This window comes from Leucoraja erinacea, chromosome 2 (genome assembly GCF_028641065.1).
Source record: "Leucoraja erinacea ecotype New England chromosome 2, Leri_hhj_1, whole genome shotgun sequence".
NCBI lineage: Eukaryota > Metazoa > Chordata > Chondrichthyes > Rajiformes > Rajidae > Leucoraja > Leucoraja erinaceus.
The window spans coordinates 32,136,432-32,160,313 of record NC_073378.1 but is presented as its reverse complement, the minus strand read 5'-3'; the positions used below and the strand labels follow the sequence as shown (position 1 = coordinate 32,160,313).

The 23,882-nt window shown below is 45.2% G+C and overlaps 2 protein-coding genes across 3 annotated transcripts in view; both read left to right on the top strand.

The window, feature by feature from the left end:
• Window positions 1-14,417, top strand: part of LOC129708595 (activity-dependent neuroprotector homeobox protein 2-like) — a 34,911-nt gene extending 20,494 nt beyond the window's left edge. The window contains exons 3-4 of one of the 2 annotated variants that reach the window (XM_055654426.1): window positions 1,493-1,582; window positions 3,979-14,417. In XM_055654426.1, coding sequence (XP_055510401.1) covers window positions 1,493-1,582; window positions 3,979-6,690 — 2,802 coding nt within the window. In that variant the 3' untranslated portion in view covers window positions 6,691-14,417. Of the gene's footprint in view, window positions 1-1,492; window positions 1,583-3,265; window positions 3,348-3,978 lie in introns of those variants that run through there. The other variant, XM_055654432.1, reaches the window with a different exon arrangement.
• A 128-nt stretch (window positions 14,418-14,545) lies between these two features.
• LOC129705727 (uncharacterized) lies at window positions 14,546-19,757 on the top strand. Its single transcript, XM_055649482.1, has 5 exons — window positions 14,546-16,903; window positions 18,760-18,948; window positions 19,056-19,244; window positions 19,342-19,527; window positions 19,641-19,757. Exons 2-5 carry the CDS (start codon window positions 18,760-18,762, stop codon window positions 19,755-19,757), a joined length of 681 nt encoding a protein of 226 aa, XP_055505457.1. The 5' UTR covers window positions 14,546-16,903.
• The last annotated feature ends 4,125 nt before the right edge of the window (window positions 19,758-23,882 follow it).

The following is a 23,882-nucleotide window of genomic DNA, read 5'->3' as shown; positions in this document are numbered from 1 at the left end:
AGCCCCGCGACGGCGACGGTGAGTCGTCGGCACCTGAGTCCCCGGCTTCTTCCTGTTGGAGGCCGCTCCTCGTTGCGGCCTCAACGACAATGGAAACCCGACGAGAAAAGGTCGGGTCTCCAGTGCAGGGAGAGATTCAAAAAGTTTCCCCCCACCCCCGCCCCCCCACACACACACCCCAACATAAAATAACAAAAACTACATAAAAACACAGACAGAAAATAATAAAAACGCGGACAGGCTGCAGAGGCCGCTGCTGGCCAGAGCCGCGCCGCCTACCGGTAGAGACCCAGCCTACTCAACCTCTCCTATAGCTCACACCCTCTAGTCCTGGCAACTTCCTTGTAAATCGTCTCTGAACCCTTTCAAGCTTGACAATATTTTTCCTATAACATGGAGCCCAGAACTGAACACAATATTCTAAATGCTGTCTCGCTGACGTCTTATACATCTGCAACATAACCTCCCAACTTCTATACTCTATACTCTGACTGATCAAGGCCAATGTGCCAAAAGCCTTTTTGACCACCTTATCTACCTGTGACTCGACCTTCAAGGAACCATGCACCTGTACTCCTAGATCCCACTGCTCTACAACACTACCCAGAGGCCTAACATTCACTTTGTAGGTCCTACCCTTGTACGACGTCCCAAAATACAACATCTCACACTTTTCTGTACTAAATTCCATCACCTATTCCTCAGCCCACCTGGCCAATCGATCCAGATCCTACTGCAATCTTTCACAACCATCTTCACTATCTGCAAAACCACCCATTTTAGTATCATCAATTCACTGGATGTTTTCATGAGAGAGTTAGATTTGGCTCTTAATCATGTGATATGGGGAGAAAGCAGGAATGGGTACTGATTTTAGATGATCAGCCATGATCATATTGAATGGCGGTGTTGGCTTGAAGGGCCGAATGGCCTACTCCTGCACCTATTTTTTATGTTTCTATTTGCATTACGAAATTATTCAAAACGAGCCCACCACCACAATATAAGTAAAACAAGTAAAATAACTATTTTCCGCATCCTTATTAAGGATGCATTCCACCTCCCCCGTGGTGCCCAGCGGCCCCAGAAATCCCCAGGATGCCCGTGAACCAGCGCATAGTCCCTCTCTAGTACCACCCGGGCACGGACGTAACCCCGGAAAAGGGGCAGGCAACCAAATTCATCTGGCCCTTATTTTTATTTAAAGCTATCTGAAGAAGGGTCTCGACCTGAAACGTCACCTATCCTATTTCTCCAGAGATACTGCCTGAGTTACTCCAGAACGTTGTCCCCATCTTTGGTATAGACTTGCATCTGCAGTTCTATGTTGCTCCATAGATACTGCCTGACCTGCTGAGTTAGCAAGATTTTGTAGCCTCATCAGTTTGATATACTATGATTTGAAGATTCTCTTCACGATGTTCATAACTTCTGATTACTAATCGGCCTTCTATATATAACATAAATAGTAAAAATACTTTTCTACTTTCAGGAATTTAAAAGTTATCATCCAGGAGATTACTACATGAAAAACACAACATGGTCTGACCTTTCAAAGTGGCACTCAAACAAAAAGTCTAAGGTAACTTGATGCTTAAAATTACATTTATGCATGCGATGGGTGTTGGATTAGTCATGTTATAAGAGATGGGAGCAGAATAAGCCCATTTGGCCCATCAAGTGTCCTCTGCCATTCAATCATGGCTGATCTAGCTCTTTCTCCTAATCCCATTTGGCCCATCAAGTGACCTCTGCCATTCAATCATGGCTGATCTAGCTAGCGTACGGCCTCGCGGGGCCGGTCCCACTTCGATCGGCGGAGGCATATGGTGTTGTGCGGGGCTGGTCCTGACATCATACTCACCAATCAGCTGGGCAGGAGGCGGGCCGACTGTATTTGGACGTTGGGCGGTGACGTCATCACGCAACGGCACGCCGGGCGGTGGCATCATGTCGCAACGTCACGCGCTAGCCGTACGACGTCGAGACCCTGCGCACGGCGTCGAGGCGCTACGTACGGCCTCAATGCGGCAAAGTTACTATTTATGACAGCATCCGTAGTCGGGATCGAACTCTGGTCCCTGGTGCTGTAAGGCAGCAACTCTACCGTAGTGCCACCCCAATTCATTGCGTGATGTGAAGAATTGCTCTGTTAACAATACAGCACAGGAACAGAGCCTATGGCTGACTGTGCCTGTGCAAACCATGATTCCAATCTAACTAATCCTGTCTGCCTGCACATGGTGCTCCCTCCATCCTGTTCTATCTAATGCCCCTGAAATGCTGCTGTCGTATCTGTTCCCACCTTCTCCCCGGCAGAGAGGTTCAGACATCTACCCCTCTCTGTATAATAAACTTGCCCCGCATGTCTACTTTTCAACTTTCCACTTCTCACCTTAAATGTATGCCTTCCAGTGTCTTAAAATTTCCACGCTGATATCTGTCTCTCTGTCTCTCACAAGTATATACTTCTCCGCCAATCTTTTGTCCAACCTGTCCTGAAGGAGACGAGGAGCAATGACTTTAGTCAGTGGGTGGTGAATCTGTGGAATTCATTGCCATAGACGGCTGTGGAGGTCAAGTCAACGGATATTTTTAAGGCGGAGCTTGACAGATCCTTGATTAGTGCAGATTTCAGGGGTTATGGGGTTGAGAGGGGAAGATGGGTCAGCCATGATTGAATGGCGGAGTGGACTTGATGGGCTGAATGGGCTAATTCTGCACCTTTTATTTATGAACAGAAACTATTGCTGATACACTCCAATACAGGCAATGTCTTGGTGAATCCCTACTGCACCTCTTTAAAGCCTCCTTACCCTTCCTTGTTGTATGGTGACCAACACTACACACAATACTCCAAATGTGGCCTAATCAGACTTTTATACTGCTGCAACATGGCTTGCCGATTTTTATACCCAATGTCTTGACTGATGAAAGTAAGCATGCCATGTACCACTGTTACCATCCTACCCACTTGTGATGCTGCTTTCAGGGAGCTGTGGACTTGCGCTCCAAGTCCTTCTTGTACAACAGTGTTCTGAAGAATCCTGCCATTTACTGTATACTTTCCGAAATTCATACAGCATGGAAACAGGCCCTTCGGCCCAACTTGCCCACACAAACCAACTACATTAGCCCCACCTGCATGTGTTTGACCGCTGCCCACCGAAACCTGTCCTATCCAAAGCCTCTCAGAAACCAATCTAAACCTATTCCTCTTCAATTTGACCTCCCAAAACGCTTCACTTCACACGTGTCTTACAGAGGTGTATAAAAGCATTGGGTAGACGCACACAGTCTCTTGCCCAGAGTGGGGGAATCAAGAACCAGACGACATAGGCTTTAAGGTAAGGTAAGGGGGGAAAGATTTTTATAGTAATTTGGGGGGTCACATTTTCGCACATAGGGTGGTGGGTGAATGGAACGAGCCTCCGGAGGAGGTATTTGAGGCAGGGACTATCGTAATGTTTAAGAAACAATTAGACAATTACTAATCTACTCTGCCATTCAATTATGACTGATCTATCTTTCCCTCTCAACCCCATTCTCCTGCCTTCTCCCCATAACCCTGACACTCGTACTAATCAAGAATCTATCTATCTCCACCTTAAAAATATCCATCGACGGCTTCCACAGCCTTCTGTGGCGATGTATTCTGCAGATTCATCACCCGCTGTCTAAAGAAATCCCCTTCATCTTCCTAAAGGAACGTCCATTAATTCTGAGGCTGCAACCTCTGGTCGTAGACTCTCCCACCAGTGGAAACGTCCTCTCATCCACTCTATCAAAGCCTTTCACTATTCTGTACATTTCAATGAGGTCTCTCCCTCATCCTTCTAAACTCCAGCGAGTACAGGCCCAGTGCTGACAAACTCCCACCATAGGTAGTAGTGTTTAATAGCCTGATGGCTGATGGGGAGAAGCTCACGAAATGTGCTCAATGTAAAACTATTCTGTTGCATTTTATTTTGGTTGCAGGTCCACCCCTACCGAACGAAACCATTTTGCTGTAGCCTATGTGACTTCTCTACAAAGTTTATTAACGCTTATAAGAGTCACATGCGCTGTTATCACGAGGATGAGATGGATATGGAGATGTTGGTCGGCTGCTCTAACTGCACATTTACCGCACACCCCAAGCTCGTGAAGAAGCATGGCAGAATATTCCATCTGGATACTCGGAGAGCGCACGGCGCTGCCAACCACGACATTGACGATCAAGTAGGGGGGAAGACACAACCCAAGACGTACCAGGGCAAAATGCCAAATCTAGTCAAGCCAGTTTACTATTGCAGGGTATGTTCCTACAAAGATGTCTCTGTGTACGGCATAAAGAAACATGTCTTTCTGTCCCATTTCGGCAGCTTCGTCAACAACTACACCGGTCAGATCGTGGACCAGGTAGATCTCTTGGTGTACAACTATTTTTGTAAAGGATGCCACGTGAAAATGGCCACCCACGATGCTTTGCTCTATCACGTTCTGGAAAAGCACAAAGAAGTGGACGGGCCAGTCAAGGCAATGGTTGGACATATATCGGAGCTGAAACCCAGGCCCCACATCGCTCCCAAGCCCCAGACAAGCAAGACCTCCGCACTGTCACCGTGTAGCATCAGGCTAGCTGGTCAAATGCTGTCCGGACCTCGGGCTGCCGGGTCGGCTCTTAGCATCAGACTGAAAGGCCCGATGCTCACGTGCGTGAAGCAGGCCGCCTCAATGGCGAACACCACGCCGTCTATCCCGGTGATCTCCAGCGTGGTGTCTCCCATCGCGGCACCGGTGCGGGCACAGCAGTCGCTGAATGTGTTGGCGCTCCCTCCGAATTTCAGTCCGGTGTCTTTGGGCTCGATGAATCCGGCGTTGAACGCTTTCCATACGGTGCCGAGCAGTCTGATCCCAGTGACCAGCTCTGGTGGACTCCCAAAGCCAGGCCAGGTTAACCTGGTGCCTGCCACCTTCCAGATGAGCCAGAGTAACCTTGCCATCAGGGCGGCGGGTCCGGTGCTCCCTCGGGCATTCCTCATGCCGCAGGGATTGACCATTGACCGGGCGGTGAGACCCAGTATTCCAGGGAACGGCCCGTCGGCCAATTTGCCGACGGTTAAGCATCTAATTCAGAGCAGGAAAGACGCCAACGGCTTACCTGCCTACACCCTAACTCCAGTTCAGTTCGCCTTGCCTGTTGCTCCCACTGCGACCAGCAGCAGCAGCAGCAACAAGCTGGGCGTGCTCTCCACCATGCAACTGCCACTTCATATCGACCGGACGAATTGTAAAGCGCCGTCCGTTCCCCGGCAACCACGCGAAGAACCGTCGGTGATCGCAGTTGGCGCCGTGGAGCGGGAACCGGCGCCGTCGATGCTCGCGGTTGCTCTAAATCTGCCGCCGGCGCCCGTCCCCAGAGCCCAACAGTGGAAGAGCTGTTCCCTCTGCAGCTCACTGTTACCGCTCAGCGCCTACGACAACCACATCGCCACCGCGCACAGGGCCAACAACAACAACAGGCCTGAGAAGGTCGTGGCCTGTGCCAACTACCTACAGAGGGCCGGCGCCCACATCTGCAAGTGTCTGTTCTGTGAGTGTTACGTACACGAAAACCTCCTGTTTTGCCATCTGCTAATGCATGGCCTGACCTGCTTGTTCTGCTCGCAAACCTTCCACGATCTGGCCAAGTTTACCACGCACACCAAGTCCTCGCACGCTGGGCTGAGGTTCGAAGTGGTGGAAAACGGCAAAGACGGAGCCTCGGCTTCCAACCAAATCAACGAAGGCGGTTTTAACTTGACTATCACGTTACCAGAAGATGAAATGGGTCCCAACGACATCCACCTGACCCTCATTCCCAGCAAAATGTCCTCTCCTCACGCGCCTTTCGTAATCGAGGTGTGCAGGCACAAGGCAGAGGAGGTAGACATCATTGCACAGGCTGTAACCCCGGGGCCACCAAGCTCAGAGTGTCCTTTCTGTAGGAATCATTTTCGGGGTTCGAAATATGAAAAGCATTTGCACGAGAAACATCACGTGGCACCTATTCTTCATCCGCTACTGAAGATACCCTCGTTTAAGTGCATTTACTGTCTCGGCGTGTACACAGACCACATGGCGGCATCAACAATCTCTCTCCATCTATTTCGCTGCAGGGGCCTTAATAAAATGCAAACTGTTACTTTGCCAAAAGACACTGGACTGTCAAAGCGTGCGATTTCTGAAATTGGCGAATTGGGGGCTGAACTGGTTTCAAATGGCGACGGAAGAAATTTAGCGCCGCCGGCTTCAAAACGATTAAAGACTGATGTAGCCACCGCCTATTCTGAAGCCCCTCCTTTAGCACGGAGTAACACGGCGAATACTTCACACTCCTTGCCCGCTTCGGATCCATCTACTGTGCTGGCGCTAGTCCCGAAAGGATTTGGCCATCGCCCCAACAAAGAACGAAAGCTGTTCCTCAACGACTACTTTCACAAGCAACCTTACCCGAGCAATAAGGAGATCGAGGTGTTATCTTCAGTCCTGTCCCTGAAGAAGAACGACGTTGCCCTCGTCTTTGACACAAAACGGGGGTCGTGCTTGAAAGCAATGAAGGACAAACCTTTTGTGCTTTTAGGATTCAACATGTCGGAACTGAAGAAAGTAAAGCACGGGATCAGATTTGATTTTGGGGGAACAAACAGAAAGTCGAATAGGAGTTAGTTATGGCTTGCGTAGGAGGGAACTGCCGATCCTGGTTTACACTTAAGTTAAGACACAAAATGCTGGAGTAACTCAGCGGAACAGGCAGCGTCTGTGGAGAGAAGGAATGGGTGGGTGACGTTTCTGAAGAAGGGTCTCGACCCGAAATGTCACCCATTCCTTCTCTCCAGAGATGCTGCCTGTCCCGCTGAGTTACTGCAGCATTTTGTGTCAATCTTTGGATTATAACTGTCCATCTTTCCAAATTCTGAAAATGAATGACTTTGACAGTGATACTGTAGATTATTGTGTAAACTTTGTCCAGACTCCATTGGTGAAGTTGTGCACCGAAGATGGACACACAATGCTGGAGTAACTCGAAAGAATGGGTGACATTTCAGGTCGAGACACTGCTCCATTCTCCAGTCTGACGAAGGGTCTCGACCCGAGATGTCACCCACCCATTCCTTCTCTCCAGTGATGCTGTCTGTCCAGCTGAGTTACTGCAGCATTTTGTGTCTATCTTTAGTTTTGACATGAGTGTCCACCTTGGTCATAGGGTACAAATACAGGGACTAATCTATACTGGAAGACAATCAAATTGTTCATGGCATTTTGCTTTAGGGGATGCTTCTTGTGCCATACTGGTCATGATTCCTTGTGGCTGGAAGCTCGAGATCAAGATGAATCTAAATACAAAGGTTTAACTCGAAATCCTGCTTAAAGCCAAAAATGTTATTGTGTTTATTTACAGCCACTTTACATGGATGCAGTGCGGTTTGCAAAATGAAATGTAAACTTGCATTCAGGTAGAAAGGGATATATTGGTATTAAGCACAGGTTCACGATGAGCTTTGCTATATATGTTGGAGGATGAATTTAATGTCAATAACACTGTGACTTTTGCTCTGCCCAATTTACAAAGTTCCTGCCTTTGCAGTTTCTTAATGTTTGTTTGAAACATGAAAAGGAGGGTGAGAAGTACAGTTTATTCGGTCAAACCTGCTGCAAAGTTGCCTCTTTCAGTTTAGTATATTGTCAGATGTACAGTGAAAAGCTTTTTGTTGCGTGCTATAGAGTCAGCAGAAAGACAATACGCGATTACAATCGAACCATTTACAGTGTAATGGGTGCAGCGATTGTAATCTGATTGTAGATCTGCTTCTTTGTTGGGCGCCATCTTGGATTATTTTTTGACATTGCCTAGTCCATTTTTCCAATGTTCGTGACGAATTTAGGATTATGATGCCTTGTCTGCTTTTCACTATCACAATTTTGTAGTTCCTCTTCTTTTCACTATTACAATTTTGTAGTTCATTTCACAAATGATTAAAAAAAAAATCACAGTTCATCATTCAACAATTAGTCCTAAATTATTTCTCAAAACTAATTTCTTTCTAGTTTTTAGTTTAGAGATACAGTGTGGGAACAGGCCCTTCGGCCCATCGAGTCCACACCGACCGGCGATCCCCAAACATTAACACTACCCTACACGCACTATGGAACAATTTACATTTATACCAAGCCAATTTACCTACAAACCTGTACGTCTTTGGAGTGTGGAAGAAAACCGAAGATCTCTGAGAAAACTCACACGGTCACGGGGAGAACGTACAACCTCTGTACAGACAGCACCCATGGTCTGGATCAAACCCGGGACTCTGGCGCTGTAAGGCAGCAACTCTACCGCTGCGCCACTTTGCCACCCACTTTCAAAGTACATTCCTAGTGTGCGTTGGATGGTGTCAATGTGCGGGTATAACTGGTCGGTGCAGACTCAGTGGTCGAAGGGTATGTTTCCGCACTGTATCTCTAAACTAAAAACTATTATCAATTCTATTAATCACTAATACTACTAAATAACCATTGAATGTATTCTGGTTATAAAATTGCACACAACATTTCAAAATTACTAGGTAACTTGTTATTGAGGTAATGTTCAAACATGCTTTTCAATTGTCATAAGGAATAGGAGTAGAATTAGGCCATTCGGCCCATCAAGTCTATTCCACTATTGAATCATAGTTGATCTATCTCTCCCTCCTATCCCAATTCTCCTGCCTTCTCCCCACAACCCCTGTCACCCGTGCTAATCGAGAATCTATATCTGATTGGATGCCTGAAATGGGACAAAATCTCAAATCTAACTTTTAAGTGCTGTTTCCAAACTGCAGGATTTTGTTAATTTTCTGCTGGTGTGTTTTGGTCTGAACTGTCCCATTACCAATCGGTGAGTTATTATTTATTACAGCCAGCTGATTGGAGCTTTCCCAACATTTCGTTGAAGAGGATGTAATATTTAAATACTCCACCAATTATTGCAAGAAAATGTTCCTGGAAAATTTAATTATATGTCACGGTGGTGCAGCGGTAGAGTTGCTGCTTTACAGCGCCAGAGGCCCAAGGTCGATCCTGACTATGGGTGCCTGTTTGTACGTTCTCCCCGTGACCTGCGTGGGTTTTCCCCAGGTCCTCCAGTTTCCTCCCACAGTCCAAATACGTACAGGTTTGTAGGTTAATTAGCTTGGTATAAATGTAAATTGTCCCAAGTGTGTGGAGGATAGCGTTAGTGTGCGGGTTGGTTGGCACGGACTCGTTGGGCCGAAGGGCCTGTTTCCACACTTTATCTCTAAGCTAAAAAACAAAAACTAAGATTGGCTTCTCTGATTCAGCTGGACTGCGAAGTTATTGGTGAGAAATGTTGGGATTCATTGCAACAGCAGCCTTCACATCGTTTTGTAAATCATGGGAGGAAAGAATGCTGGATTTTCTTTCAATAAAACGCACTTGCCTCTTTTTAACCCCTTCAGTTTATCTTCCAATTTTTCATGATCTTTCCTTCCATAGAACTCTTTCATATTTTTTTTGTTCAGAAGGTGAACCAAGAAACGGCATGTAGTGTCATCGAGTCATCCAGCGTGGGAAACAGACCCTTCGGCCCATCTTGCCCACACAGGCCAACATGTCCCATCTACACTAGTCCCACCTGCCTGCATTTGGCCCATATATCCCTCTAAACCTGTCCCATCCATGCACCTGTCTAATTCTTCCTTAAACGTTGCTATAGTATCTTCCTCAACTACCTCCTCCGGCCGCTCGTTCAACCACCCTTTATAAGAAAAAGTTACCCCTCTGATTCCTCTCTGAAAAGTTACCCCTCTGATCTTTTCCCCTTCTCCCTGAAAGTAAATCCTTTGGTCCTTGATTCTCCTACTGTGGGCAAGAGACTGCGTCCACCTGATCTATTCCTCTCATGACTTTATACATGTTCATGTTTGATAGATGTTTTATACACGTCATATATATTCATTCATTGCGATATCATTAACTTCCTCCCCCTTTCAACTCCGTTTCAGTTTAGTTTATTGTCACATGTACTGACGTACAAAGAAAAGCTTTTGTTGCGTGCTGTCTAGTCAGCGGAAAGGCAATACATGATTTAAATCGAGCCATTCACAATGTACAGATACATGATAAGGGAATAACGTTTAGTGCAAGGTAAAGCCAGTAAAGTCATATATATTCTGAGGGTCACCAATGAGGTGGATAGTAGTACAGGACTGCTTTCTGGTTGTGGCAGGGTGATTCTGTTGCCTGATAGCACCCTACATCATAATACCTTGATTTAAGTAACTAAACAGTTCTGAATGTTTTCTAAGAGAACCATTTGTTCATAAGTTCTCGGAGCAGAATTGGGCCATTTGGCTATTGTACTCGGCCATTCAATCATGGCCGATCCATCTCCACCTCTCAACCCCACTCTCCTGCCTTCTCCCCATGACCCCAGTTATAAGTTCATAAGTGACAGGAGCAGAATTAGGCCATTTGGCCCATCAAGTCTACTCCGCCATTCAATCATGGCTGATCCATCTCCACTCTCACCCCCACTCTTCTGCCTTCTCCCCATAACCCATGACACACATCCAAATCAAAATGTACACTCTCAGCTATGAATGCTTGGGCTTTGTTTCATTTTCTTTCTGGGGTGAATAATAATAATAATAATAATTTTTTTTTTTGTTTGTTTTAATTTATTTGTGGGCGCCTTTCAAAAGTCTCAAGAACACCTTACAGAAATTAACAAGAGTAAAAAACCATATAATCGGAGTAAAATAAATAATAAAGACATCACCAATACACAAATTAAAGACAGAATTCGATCCAAAGACAAAAAATCAAAAAACACAATGTGAAGAGAGAGCAGCGGCAGCTAAACCGCGCTAGCGTACACTCTCCCTTCCGACAGCCATCTGGGACACAAACTAAAATATTGTGCTGTAAATATGGTGCTGTAACTGCATTAATCCCAACCCTACAGTTTACAATCTTCTGCTTCTGCATGCTACTGCACAACTTCCAACAACTGGGCTATCTCGTGCAGGTTACGCTCGCATGGGCGCTGGTTACAAAAGGGTTATTTAGATTTTTTTGTGGACAAATTTGGTGAGATGATCCATGTCCAAAGTTGTTGAGCTGTGACTTGAAGTGTGACAAGGTTGGTGCACATCTGGTGGTGTCGGGAAGGATAGTGCATGGATATAGTGACTGTAGATAGCTATGTTTGTTTGCTCTAATTCTAGTGTGAATAAAGAGACCTGATCTTGTAGATTTCCGGGTATTGGATTGAATGAAGTGAGATCTGTTACTGGGGATGATGCTATGAGTCTCCTTGTAGACAGCACAAAAGCGGCTCCCAGCCAAGGTGATTTAACATATCGGAAACACTTGACTGTCCTGAGTAGTCGTTATAGACAAACCAGGCTGCACGCCTCTGAACCTTGTCAAGGGTGTTAATGTTATATTTCTGGTGAAGGTCCCATATTGTCTGGGAATTTTCCAACAGTGGGCGGACAAGTGCTTTGTACACTACCTCCTTAGTTGGTTTGTCACAACTGGATAAGTTTCTCTGGAGAAGACCCAAAGTTCTGTTTGCTTTGTGGCAATCTGGATTATGTGTCTGTTCCAGGCTAGGCCAGATATGAGTTCAACTCCCAGGTATGGGTGGTGATCAACTTCTTTAAGCAGGCTGTCTCCCATCTTGTACCCGTTCATGATCGGCTTGGCTTTATGAGTAACTCTCATGGAAAAGCATTTGTTGTGATTGAAACCCATTTGCCAAAGATGGTTTATGTCATTTTGAAGAACCTTGGCATCTTCAGCAGATTTGATTTCTCGATACACAATACAGTCGGCTGCAAAGAGTCTCACTTTGGAAGACGGGTTGTCAGGCAGATCGTTAACGTAGATCAAGAACAGCGAGGGCCCCAACACCGTTCGTTCCCTGTGGCACGCCGGACTCGACTGGAGATTGTTGTGATGACTCACCGTCTGCCACAACCTTTTGATGACGTTTGTTGAGAATCTGCAAATCTTGACAATCTCCCGGAACCACAAACTAAAATCTCTGTATGGAAGGTAATAATTTGTGCTTTGCAAATGTACTTGTTTTAAAAATATGTTTGAAAAGATTTATGCTACTTTTGATTATACTTCTGGCAAAGTGAGTGCTTTTAGCCATTGAGGTAACCAGGTGGTCCCGATCCGAAACGTTGCTTATCTACGTTCTCTACAGATACTGCCTGACCCGCTGAGTTACTCCAGCACTTAGTGTCCATGAGCCTTGTAAACATTGTCGTTCATGGAGTCATAGAGAGATTCAGCGTGAAAACAGGCCCTTCAGCCCAACTTGCCCACACCCGTCAACATGTCCCAGCTACACTACTAGCTATAGACCACCCGCCTGCGTTTGGTCCATATCCCTCCAAACATGTCCTATCTATGTACCGACCGCTCAACTGTTTCCAAGTGTTTCTTAAACTTTCATAAACGTTGGGATAGTCCCTGCCTCGACTACCTCCTCTGGCAGCTTGTTCGATACACCCTTTGTGTGGAAAAAATTACCCCTCAAATTCCTATTACATTTTTCCCCACTTAATCCTAAACCTATGTCCTCTCGTCCGCGATTGACGTAGACAATAGGTGCAGGAGTCGGTCATTTGACCCTTCGAGCCAGCACCGCCATTCACAATGATTGATCATGGCTGATCATCCACAATCAATAGACAATAGATGCAGTAGTAGGCCATTCGGCCCTTCGAGTCAGCACCGCCTTTCAATGTGATCATGGCTGATCATCAGTGTCCCGTTCCTGCCTTCTCCCCATATCCCTTGACTCCGCTACCTTAAAGCGATTTCATAAGGCAGAGAATTCCACAGATTCACAACTCTCTGGGCAAAAATCTCATGATTTTTATTTTCCCATACACCTCCCCTCCCTCATCCTCCTGTGCTCCAATAGACCATTTGGCTGATGAAATAGGGGAAAAAAAGTCGTCTAAAAATACAAGTAGCAGTGATGCTATTGGCCAAATAATTAAATTTAGTTTCTGCACTGATTACTAAATGTACACTCTGTGGGGTTCATAAATATTTGTGTACATGTGTCTCCAATACGTGACCGATAGTATAAGCTTGCTAAACTGTCCAATTACTTGTTGACGACTAGGTCATAAGGTCATAATTGATAGGAGCAGGATCAGGGCATTCGGTCCATCAAGTCTACTCCGCCATTCAATCATGGCTGATCTCTCCCTCCTAACCCCGTTCTCCTGCCTTTCTCACCATAACCCCTGACACCAGTAACACTTCATATTTCGCTTGGGCAGCTTATAGCCCAGTGATATGAATATTGACTTCTCTAACTTCAAGTATCCCTTGCTTTTCCTCTCTCTCCACCCCTCCCCCCATCCTAGTTCTCCTGATTAAATATTACTTTGTATGCCTTGATGTCACCTTCCCTTAAGTAACAATAATCTATTCTACATTTTCCTTGAGCATCGTCCCTGTTGATCTCTCATTTTCACACCTTGCCCTTCCACTACTCTCGTTTTCCCCCTCCGCTGACTCTCAGTCTGAAGAAGTCTCGACCCAAAACGTCGCCCATTGCTTCTCTCCAGAAATGCTACCTGACCCGCTGTGCCATTCCTATGATTATTTTTCTATGTAAAACCTGAATATAATCAAGAGAGAATATAATCAAGGTGTGGGAACTAAGGGGGACCACAAATGGAATGTGTTTAAAATGGTTTGGGGAAAATTGAATAGTTTGTAACTTAGTCGGCGCCCTTTATGTGGTGACTCTTTGCATACCTTGGGTGTGTAAAACAAAGAATATCACTGTGACTTGTCACATGTGATCATTCATTCATTCATCCATTATAATCACACCAACAGTAGTATCATCGAATTCCGTTATCATGTATCAGTACACTGTGGATGGCTCGATTGTAATCATGTATTGTCTTTCTGCTGGCTGGTTAGCACGCAACAAAAGCTTTTCATTGTACTATACCTTGGTACCTCTTAAAAATACCCACTGTTTTGCTGTTACTCAGCATAGATTGTTTGTCCTAGTTTGTTCTGGTGGTCGTATATTCAGAATGAAAGGTTGTTTATCCATGAACCTGATGTGTTGTGTTGACCATTTATTTTGCGTGCAGTTTGTCAGTGATGTAATTACTTGTAAATAGTAACAAAATAGTTTTTTTAAAGCACTTTCTGTAATTGTGCAGTGATTTGTTTTGTATAACGACCTTTTTTTTCCTCCAAAGGCGGAAATCCGTTTTAATTATATTCGGGTTTTAATATTCTCAAAGGAGTTTTATGACATTTTTATATTCATTGTGAGTAGTTGAATTTTGCCCTAGTACCAAATTAAAAAATAAATTCCTTTTTGCATTTTTGCAGCATTTGATTAACATTCTCCCTTTTCTTCAGACATTGTTAAAGACCGATTCGCTTCAAACCGATAACAACACAATTAAGTTAGTAATAAAGCAGTATCGTCTTTATTTCGTGCAGGCGGGTAAGGGAGACAACTAAGTATGTAAACACAGAAACAGAGTTCCTCGTGTTCCACACACAGATGTAATGTTCAATCAGATGTACTTATACCCCAATAGTCAGCAATTCAGCAATTCTTTATCTTACAGAGCATTGTACAGCCTCTTGCCTTGTCCATATATGGTAATATTAAAGATCGGTAGTTTCTTCCGATAGAGGAAAGGTTATGTCTATATATTGTTTTGCTGGAAGGAGCTATTCCTTATCTCTGCAGATTCAAACAGTCTTGTGTTTACCTTGTTGACTCAGCATCTGTACATTTCAGTCTGGCTGAATATTCAGTGAAGGCACCCAGTGTTCTGTACATCTTGCTGAGTATTTAGATCATAGGACAAGGCATGCATATTGTATACTTCAATCTTACTGAGTATTGAGAGGAAAGGGCAAGACACCATTTTGTATATTTCTAAACTAAAAGTAGGGTCCATTTTGTTACCTACTTTAACTTTAGCTCTTTCATTCCCTCCTTTTATCATAACATGATAACATTCACTCTCGTCGGTAGGTACACAATGGTCGCAAGCATCTAACAATAAAAATCACAGCGATGATTAACAAAAAGATTGAGCCATAATGTAACACAGTACCTCAAAAGTCCACCAAACCAACTGAGCGGCCACTAGCTCCCACTTCCTTCATTGTACCCTTGCATATCACTGTCAACCTTAGGGATCTTTTTGTTTTCTTGGGAAATATAGGTAGCATGGTCAGCGATATTAGAAGTTTCATCAGGGATATAGGTGCAATTTTCTCATTTTTTTATAGCACCTGTGCCTCCTTTTTCTGCCAAGATAAAGTCTAATGCCATACAATTTTGTAAAGCCATAGTGTGGATAGCAAGGGAAGGGATAACTCAATTAGTTGTTTCATGTTACGCATGTGGAGAACGACATAAGCCAGATAGCAGCATCCTTTCCAGTTGCCATTCTCCCCCATCATCCTGTCGCAAAGGCTGTTGTTTCCTGGTGGCATCCCTGGCAGCCAAGGGTATGCCCATAGCCCACATACCAAGTGTGTTCCATTTACTGGTCATGGTGGTCTCAGAGAAGAGATTGTGGTGCAAGAGCTGTTCCCAAATATACTCCTTTCCCTGGGTTTTTACAATGACAAGTGGCATTAACTGGTATACGGGGATTGCTTACTAGTCTCAGTCGGGGAATTCTCCAAATTCTGTTCTCACCTATTTTCCAACAGGGGGGAGTGTACCATCCTTTAAAATTGTTTTATATAGGTTAGTCCTCGAGTTTTATTAAATGGAATGGCAATTATTGGTGGAGTCCAGAACCAGGGGCCACAGTTTAAGAATAAGGAGTAAGCCATTTAGAACAGAGATGAGGAAACACTTTTTTTTCACAGAGAGTTGTGAGTCTGTGGAATTCTCTACCCTCTGGCGGTGGAGACCGGTTCTCTGGATACTTTCAAGAGAGCTAGATAGGGCTCTTAAAGATAGCGGAGTCAGGGGATATGGGGAGAAGGCACGAACAGGGCACTGATTAGGGATGGATCAGCCATGATCACATTGAATGGCGGTGCTGGCTCAAAGGGCCGAATGGCCTACTCCTGCACCTACTGTTAATTGTCTATCATAACTCATAGACAAAAAGATATAGTCCAGCATCTGGGCCATTCCCAGGACACTGAGGAGAGTTATTTTATTTAATTGTCCTTATTCCAGTTTCCAATTCTTTTGCAATCAGTTTGGTGTATCCAACAAGGAAGATTTTCGACCTCCACTGCTGTTGGTGTGATCAGTAGTACTTGGAAGGGGCCCTTCCACCATTCTCCCAGTTTCTTCCTATCCCAATGTCTTATTAGTACGTGGTCTCCTGGTGGTAAGGATTCACCATTATGGTCAGCTGATAGTGGTTTCTGCGTTTCCAATACTTGTGAAAGTAAGACTGACAAGGTTCGGGTTAATTGGTGAGTGTACGTGATCAATTCATCACTGAGGGCCTGTAGGTCAAAACTAACCTGCTCTAGCTGGGGTTGTTCTGAACCGTCAGAATGGTACCTTAACCCATTCCTGTCCCGTCTCGGTCAACCCTTTAGTGTCCTATTCATTCCCTTCACTAATTCAGAACTCTGCGGGTGGTGGGAGATGTGAGATCACTCTTTAACTACTTACAAGGCAAACCCATTTAAAATAGATCATTATTAAGGGAAAATACAATTCAAAAATTATTCCCAATTTCTAATCTCTCTCCAAATTCACAATTTCAAATTAACAAATTTTCTCTGAGATATAGGCATCTCCAATCTCATCTAACACTTTGACCAGGATTCCACGTGGCCAGTGAGGAATCCAGGTCTCTTCTTGAACTCAATACAAAAGGTAAGAAATAGGAAGAAAACAAATCTAAGTTCAAGTTACATTTATTGTCACATACACCAATTGGTACAGTGAGATTTGAGTTACTATACAGCCATGAATAAAAAGAACACAATGCACGTTAGAATTTAACATGAACACCCCGACACTGCGGCATCAACGTTTCCCACTGTGTGGGAAGGCAATAAAGTTCAGTCATCTTCCTCTAAACCAACTTAAGACAAAAACAAACTGCATATTTGCATCTTCTTGAGAAGACAGAGAATAAACAGTTAATTTCCACATAGATAGCTAACGCATTTCCAAGGAACAAAGGGAAAGAAAATAACTGTGCGGCTCCACCCTCATACACCTGCAACTTCTTAAAGAGACTCTACAAAGATTTATCACTTAAAAGAGCTAGCTCATTCGATTACATCCTATTTCATCTGAAGTATAGGATTAATACAACATTCGCCCAGAACTGGTTCCACAAACAAGTAACAATCTTTAAACTCACTCTACACCCTTTTTTCTGTGACATTCACTCACAAATTTCCACACCTCATGTAATATGCAGAATCTCAGATATTCACACACTTCACTTTAAAACAATAAAATTCTCACTCGCCTCGAGGAAATCATGCAAACTCTTAAAACCTTGATAAACCAAATACGATCAACTTTGTTCATCAATGCAATACATACTGAAGAACAGTCTCGACCAGAAACACACATTTACACATCCCTTATATCCCACTCGACTCTCTCTCTCTGCTGCTGCTGCTCACCCCTCTTAGACACGGGCCATTTCATAAAAGCTCCAAAGTGTAAGCAACATTCCACATTCCCTTCACTCCTTACCAGCATGCGTAAGGGAGTGTATATTCATAAAGAACGGGCAGGAAAGCATCAGGTACACAAACATGTCCAAGAGGAGTGAGCCAGAGGCCCGTCAAAGAGTCAACGGCGCAGCCCTCTCGTTTCCATAGATCATTTTGCGCGGCAGAGGCGCCCCCTGCATTAACTCTACCTCACCCATGTCTGGCAGAGCCGTTCTGTCTACTAGAATCTTTGATTCTGTGGGGACCAATGTTCGCAAACTGCTGTGCAGGCGGCAATGTCAGTTGGGGTATTCCTTTGGAAGACTATGTCATGACCACTCATATAGGCATTGCATTTAATAATGGCCAGGTGGACTCAGAAGGCTAAAGGGCCTGTCCCTCTTACGCGATTTTTTAGGCGACTAGGCTGTCGCCGGGGTGCCACCTGTATGATCGTGAGTCTGTGGTTTCGCCTATATGGTGGTGAGGTCCTCGTGCTCCTCAGTCGCCTAAAGAGCCTTTCTGGTCGCCACTGGATTTTCAAAATGTACAACTTTACCTCACCCATGTCTGGCAGAGCCGTTCTGTCTACTAGAATCTTTGGCTCTGTGGGAACCAATGTGGCGACAGTGGGTATCACGCCAATGAGCGCAGCTTGACTTCTCCTGACGTAGGTGTTGTCGCCAGGTGATGTAGGCTGTCGCCGGTGCTGAATGGTGAATTCCATTGGTGACTACCTACGTCAACCTATGTCAACTGGCGATGGGTACCAGTGTCAAGAGAAGTCAAGTAGCGACAGGCATTAGAAAAACCCAAGTCCACAGAAGTCAGGCTACAACAGCCAGTCGAGATGCTGATGAATGAAGTCCATCCACGCCTATATCGGCGACAAGCTACGACAATACATTTAGTATTTTTGGGGGGGGGGGTTCTGTATTTTTTTCATATGTGGTAACATGTACTAAATGTTAAACCTTGCAAGTTTCCAGCAGCAGTTCTTCCATTCTCTTGCAGGCAGGCAATTCACACTGGTCTTTATTTATTTATTTTTTACAGATGCCCAACTCTGACTGTGGTTCAAAAGCCAGAAAAAAGGGAACAAAATATGGCAAGCTGTCTCAGAGTGGGAACAAGTCAGGGTCTGGTGGCAAAACCCTTACCCCGAGACAGCAGTGTATCATCGACAAATGGGGTTTCATCAATTCACAAAGAGTACGAGTGGAGAGGAGACAGAGCACCAGGAAGGTAATTATTATAACATAGTTGTTGTGAAATTGATCATTTGATTGTCGTCTTGCATGCCATGTCCTCATGGTCGTGAAAGTTTGTAAAACACATTTATTTTCTTCCAGTTTGACAAGAAGAAGCCACTCCCCACTATGTCCAGTGGAGAGGTGGTTGATCCACTTGAGGGAACCTCTGGATCCACCCCCTCCACCAGTCAGCAGCACAACAAGACGAGCAGGACCACTGCAGGCTTCACCCCAACAGCAACTGGGGTAGAGGAGAGAGAGGCAAGTCGCCCTGAGCTGATCAAGGCAGTAAGTAGATTTGGGTCATTTTTGGCCGATTTCCCTTCTCACCCATCCTTTTTTTCCCCAAATTTACTTACCTGTATCATACTCATTTATGTTGCAGCGCATGCAACAGGCAACAGAAGCCGGGGAGGCAAGACAGGCCATGACACAGCCCCAGACACAACATGAGAGGGCTGTTGACATCTTCCAGGGATTCTTAAAGACTGAGCTGCTCAAGATACCAGAGAACATGTGGTTCAAATACACCATGGCTGCCATGACGGTGGCCCATAACTTCTCCCAGCCGGTAAATATTTTAAGTAATTTTTGTGGAATCTTGGGGAACTTTGATTTTAATATTTGACCTTAAAATGTATGTTTTTGTATGCAATATTCACAAAGGATTCATGTGTGTTGCAGTCTCAGCAGCAGATGGGACATATGATACAGCCACAGATGGGACTGATGGGACCCCCACCACAACAGTTGCCACTGATGGGACCACCACTGATGTGGTGGTCCCATCTCATTTTATAATACCTTTTGTGAATTGGACTTGAAATTCTTTGTCACACACAGCTTGTGAAAAGTTTTAATTTATTTGCCTTCCACTAGATATTGATATGATTCTGTGTTGCAGCCACAGTCACTGATGGGACCTCCACAGACGCCACCACCAGTGATGTCGTGCTCACTGACGGGCAGGTCACCCAGTCCCACTCACAGCAGCAGTTCTCACAGAAACAGCAGCGGCAGCCTACATCAACAGCATCACAGCAGGTAGCCACTACTTCCACATACACTGCCTAATGCAGTCTGCAAGATCTAGTAGCTTCTCTGCACTCTCAGCTGCATTCACAGACTTGACACACCAAGACCTGCACCAGTGACACCAGGGGGTACCCCCAGAACAGAGACCCAGGACGCAAGTGGGGACTTGAGTTTGAGTTTTACAGGATTAATGGACACAGATCACCCATCAGTGTATTGTGTCCATAAATGATGTTAAGTCTTGTAATTGTTTTTGTACTTGTATTATGTCTGAAGTTTAACGTTTGAAGTTTATTGAAACTCAACGAAGGGTCTCGATCAGAAACATCACCTACTCCATAGATGCTGCCTCACCCGCTGAGTTTCTCCAGCGTTTTTGTCTACCTCCTTGGGCTGATGATTCTTTATAGATTTATTATAGATAATTTAAAATTTTATGTGATTATAATATTTTTGTATGCAATTGTATGTTCTTATCAACCTTTTCTTGTTGTTAAAACTTTTGTTTGTTTCAATATCAATAAAGGAAATGCTTGACATTTTGACGGAAAATTGATGTATGAAGATATTATAATTCAGTGTCTCATGGCATCACTTTCAAATATTTTAATTTCATATATTTTGATGAATAAAACAAACACAAACACAAGCATTGTACTGCATTGACAATTAAACTCCATTGGGAGGATGTGGGTTTCCCTGAAAAGCTCCTTTTCTTGTGGTCTGTTGTGGGCTCTCTTCCTGGAGTGGTGGACTTCTGTTTGTGATGTGGGCTGTTTGCTGCTGGTCTTCAGATCATGTCGTTCTGCCATTGTACAGTGCCTAGTTTGGTGTTGTAGTAAGTACAGAGATGGTCTCTCTGGTCCTTGGCTCTCTTGTTGGAGGTGTTTCCTGGCAATATCTCCAGTCCCACCATCGGTGCAGCCTGTCCTCCAGTTCTCCATGAGCCTGGTGTGATGTTGCCTGTCTGGTTGTCCACTCGGTCAAACTCCACCATGGCTGCTGCTGCTGCTGCTCTTCAGGTACGAATCAGGTTGTGGAAGACACATGCGGCGTAGACAATGGTCTCCACATTCTTGGGTTCCTGCTCCATGGTAGTCAGCAAACATCTGAATCTGCTGGCGAGGATGCTGAAGGCGTTTTCCACGACCCTCCTAGCCCTGGACAGCCTGTAGTTGAAGATCCTCTGCTCCCTTGACATCCGCCTGTGAGGGTATGGCTTCATCATCCATGACCCGAGTGGGAAGGTGTCATCACCGACCAGTGTGTAGGGGATGTCAGGATTGTCTTCTCCTGGCAGAGGTTCTGGATCAGGAAAGCCTGCTCTTCCTTTCAGTGCTGGCCCAAGAGAGGCCTCTCTCCAGATCCCACCATCTGCGACACTGCCAGGTGTGCCCACATCCACAACCAGGAAGTTATAGTTTGCATCCACCACAGCTATGAGTATGATGGAATGGAACGTCTTGTAGTTGAGTACATAGAACCTCCCTTGGGTGGACACCTGATGGCCGTCCACTGCCCCACATGTGTACTGGAAGCTCCATCTAGTATCATAGCCCTGCGCCACTCGCTTCCACTCATCTAGTGTACTAGGGCAGTCCATGATTTCATCTTCATAAGCATTGATGATGTTCTCACAGGTCTCTCGGACAACCTTGCTGATGGTGTTGTGCGCAACAGGAAAGCTGTAGGAGAGGCTCGTACAGACATCTTCTTGGGCTTCTTCTTCCCCATTCTTCTTGTCCTTCTGCTTGTTGATCTTTAAGCATGAGGCTGCTGCAAGCAGCAGAGCTTCTTCTTGTTGTGAGGGCAATGTCCTCTGATGTTGCTCCAAGGTAGTCATGATGCAGAATGATTGAAAACCCTACCCTACAACCCCTTTCATAGGGAAACTGGGGGATTCCATTGTCTTAGATGCCAAAATGACGTTAATTGTCTTCAGTTGTCGCCGACAGGGTCGTAGCTTGTCGTTGGCAGACGTAGGTTGACCGGTTGTTGTAGGTGTGGTCGTAGATGGACGTCCAAGTCGCGACTATTGGGTCCCCAGTTGTCGGCAGCTTGCCATGGCTTGACGTCAACTAGGTGGTAGGTTGTTGTGGCTTGTCGTGGACATTGTTTTAGAGGGGTCCAGTCGCCGTTTCTTTCGGCTGTCGGTTGCCCTTTCCTGGTGAAAAAGGAGACCTTCATGAGGAAGCCACTGGAACCAGGCCTGCGCCTAGCCATCACCCCCCCCGCCCCCGCTGCCTGGCATCAGGAGACACCTACAGCAGCCTCTCCTACAGCTTTCTTGTGGCCCACCCTTGCTGATGGTGCTGTGGGTGCTGATGGTGCTGTGGGTGCTGATGGTGCTGTGGGTGCTGATGGTGCTGTGTCATAAAGATCAACAAGACTGAAGGACAAGAAGAATGGGGAAGAAAAAGCCCAAGAAGATGTCTGTACGAGCCTCTCCTACAGTTTTCCTGTCGCCCACAACACCATCAGCAAGGTTGTCCGAGAAACCTGTGAGAACATCATCAATGCTTATGAAGATGAAATCATGGACTGCCCTAGTACACTAGATGAGTGGAAGAGAGTGGCGCACGGCTATGATACTAGATGGAGCTTCCAGTACACATGTGGGGCAGTGGATGGCCATCAGGTGTCCACCCAAGGTGATAATCCTGACATCCCCTACACACTGGTCGGTGATGACACCTTCCCACTCGGGTCATGGATGATGAAGCCATACCCTCACACGTGGATGTCAAGGGAGCAGAGGATCTTCAACTACAGGCTGTCCAGGGCTAGGAGGGTCGTGGAAAACGCCTTCAGCATCCTCGCCAGCAGATTCAGATGTTCGCTGACTACCATGGAGCAGGAACCCAAGAATGTGGAGACCATTGTCTACGCCGCATGTGTCCTCCACAACCTGATCCGTACCAGAAGAGCAGCAGCAGCAGCAGCAGCCATGGTGGAGGGTGACCGAGTGGACAACCAAACAGGCAACATCACACCAGGCTTATGGAGAACTGAAGGGCAGGCTGCACCGATGGTGGGACTGGAGATATTGCCAGGAAACACCTCCAACAAGAGAGCCAAGGACCAGAGAGACCATCTCTGCACTGACAACAACACCAAACTAGGCAGTGTACATTGGCAGAACGACATGATCTGAAGACCAGCAGCAAACAGCCCACATCACAAACAGAAGTCCACCACTCCAGGAAGAGAGCCCACAAGAAAAGGCCTTTTTCAAGGAAACCCACATCCTTCCAATGGAGTTTAATTGTCAATGCAGTACAATGCTTGTGTTTGTTTTATTGATCAAAATATAGGCAATTAAAATATTTGTAAGTGAAGCCATGAGATACTACTCTGAATTATAATATCTTCATACATCAATTTTCCGTCAAAATGTCAAGCATTTCCTTTGCTGATATTGAAACAAACAAACATTTTAACAAAAAAAAAGGTTGTTAAGAACATACAACAGTGCAGAAAAAAATACTATAATCACAAAAATGTTTAAATAATTTATAACAAATGTATAAAGAATCATTACCCCAAGGAGGGTTGTTGAGTTTCAATAAAGTGCAAGTGTTAAACTTCAAACATAATACAAGTACAAAAACATACAAGACGTAACATCATTTATGGACACATTACACTGATGGGTGATCTGTGTCCATTAATCCTGTAAAACTCAAACTCAAGTCCCCACTTGCGTCCTGGGTCTCTGTTCTGGGGGTACCCCCTGGTGTCACTGGTGCAGGTCTTGGTGTGTCAAGTCTGTGAATGCAGCTGAGAGTGCAGAGAAGCTACTAGATCTTGCAGGCTGCATTAGGCAGTGTATGTGGAAGTAGTGGCTACCTGCTGTGATGCTGTTGATGTAGGCTGCCGCTGCTGTTTCTG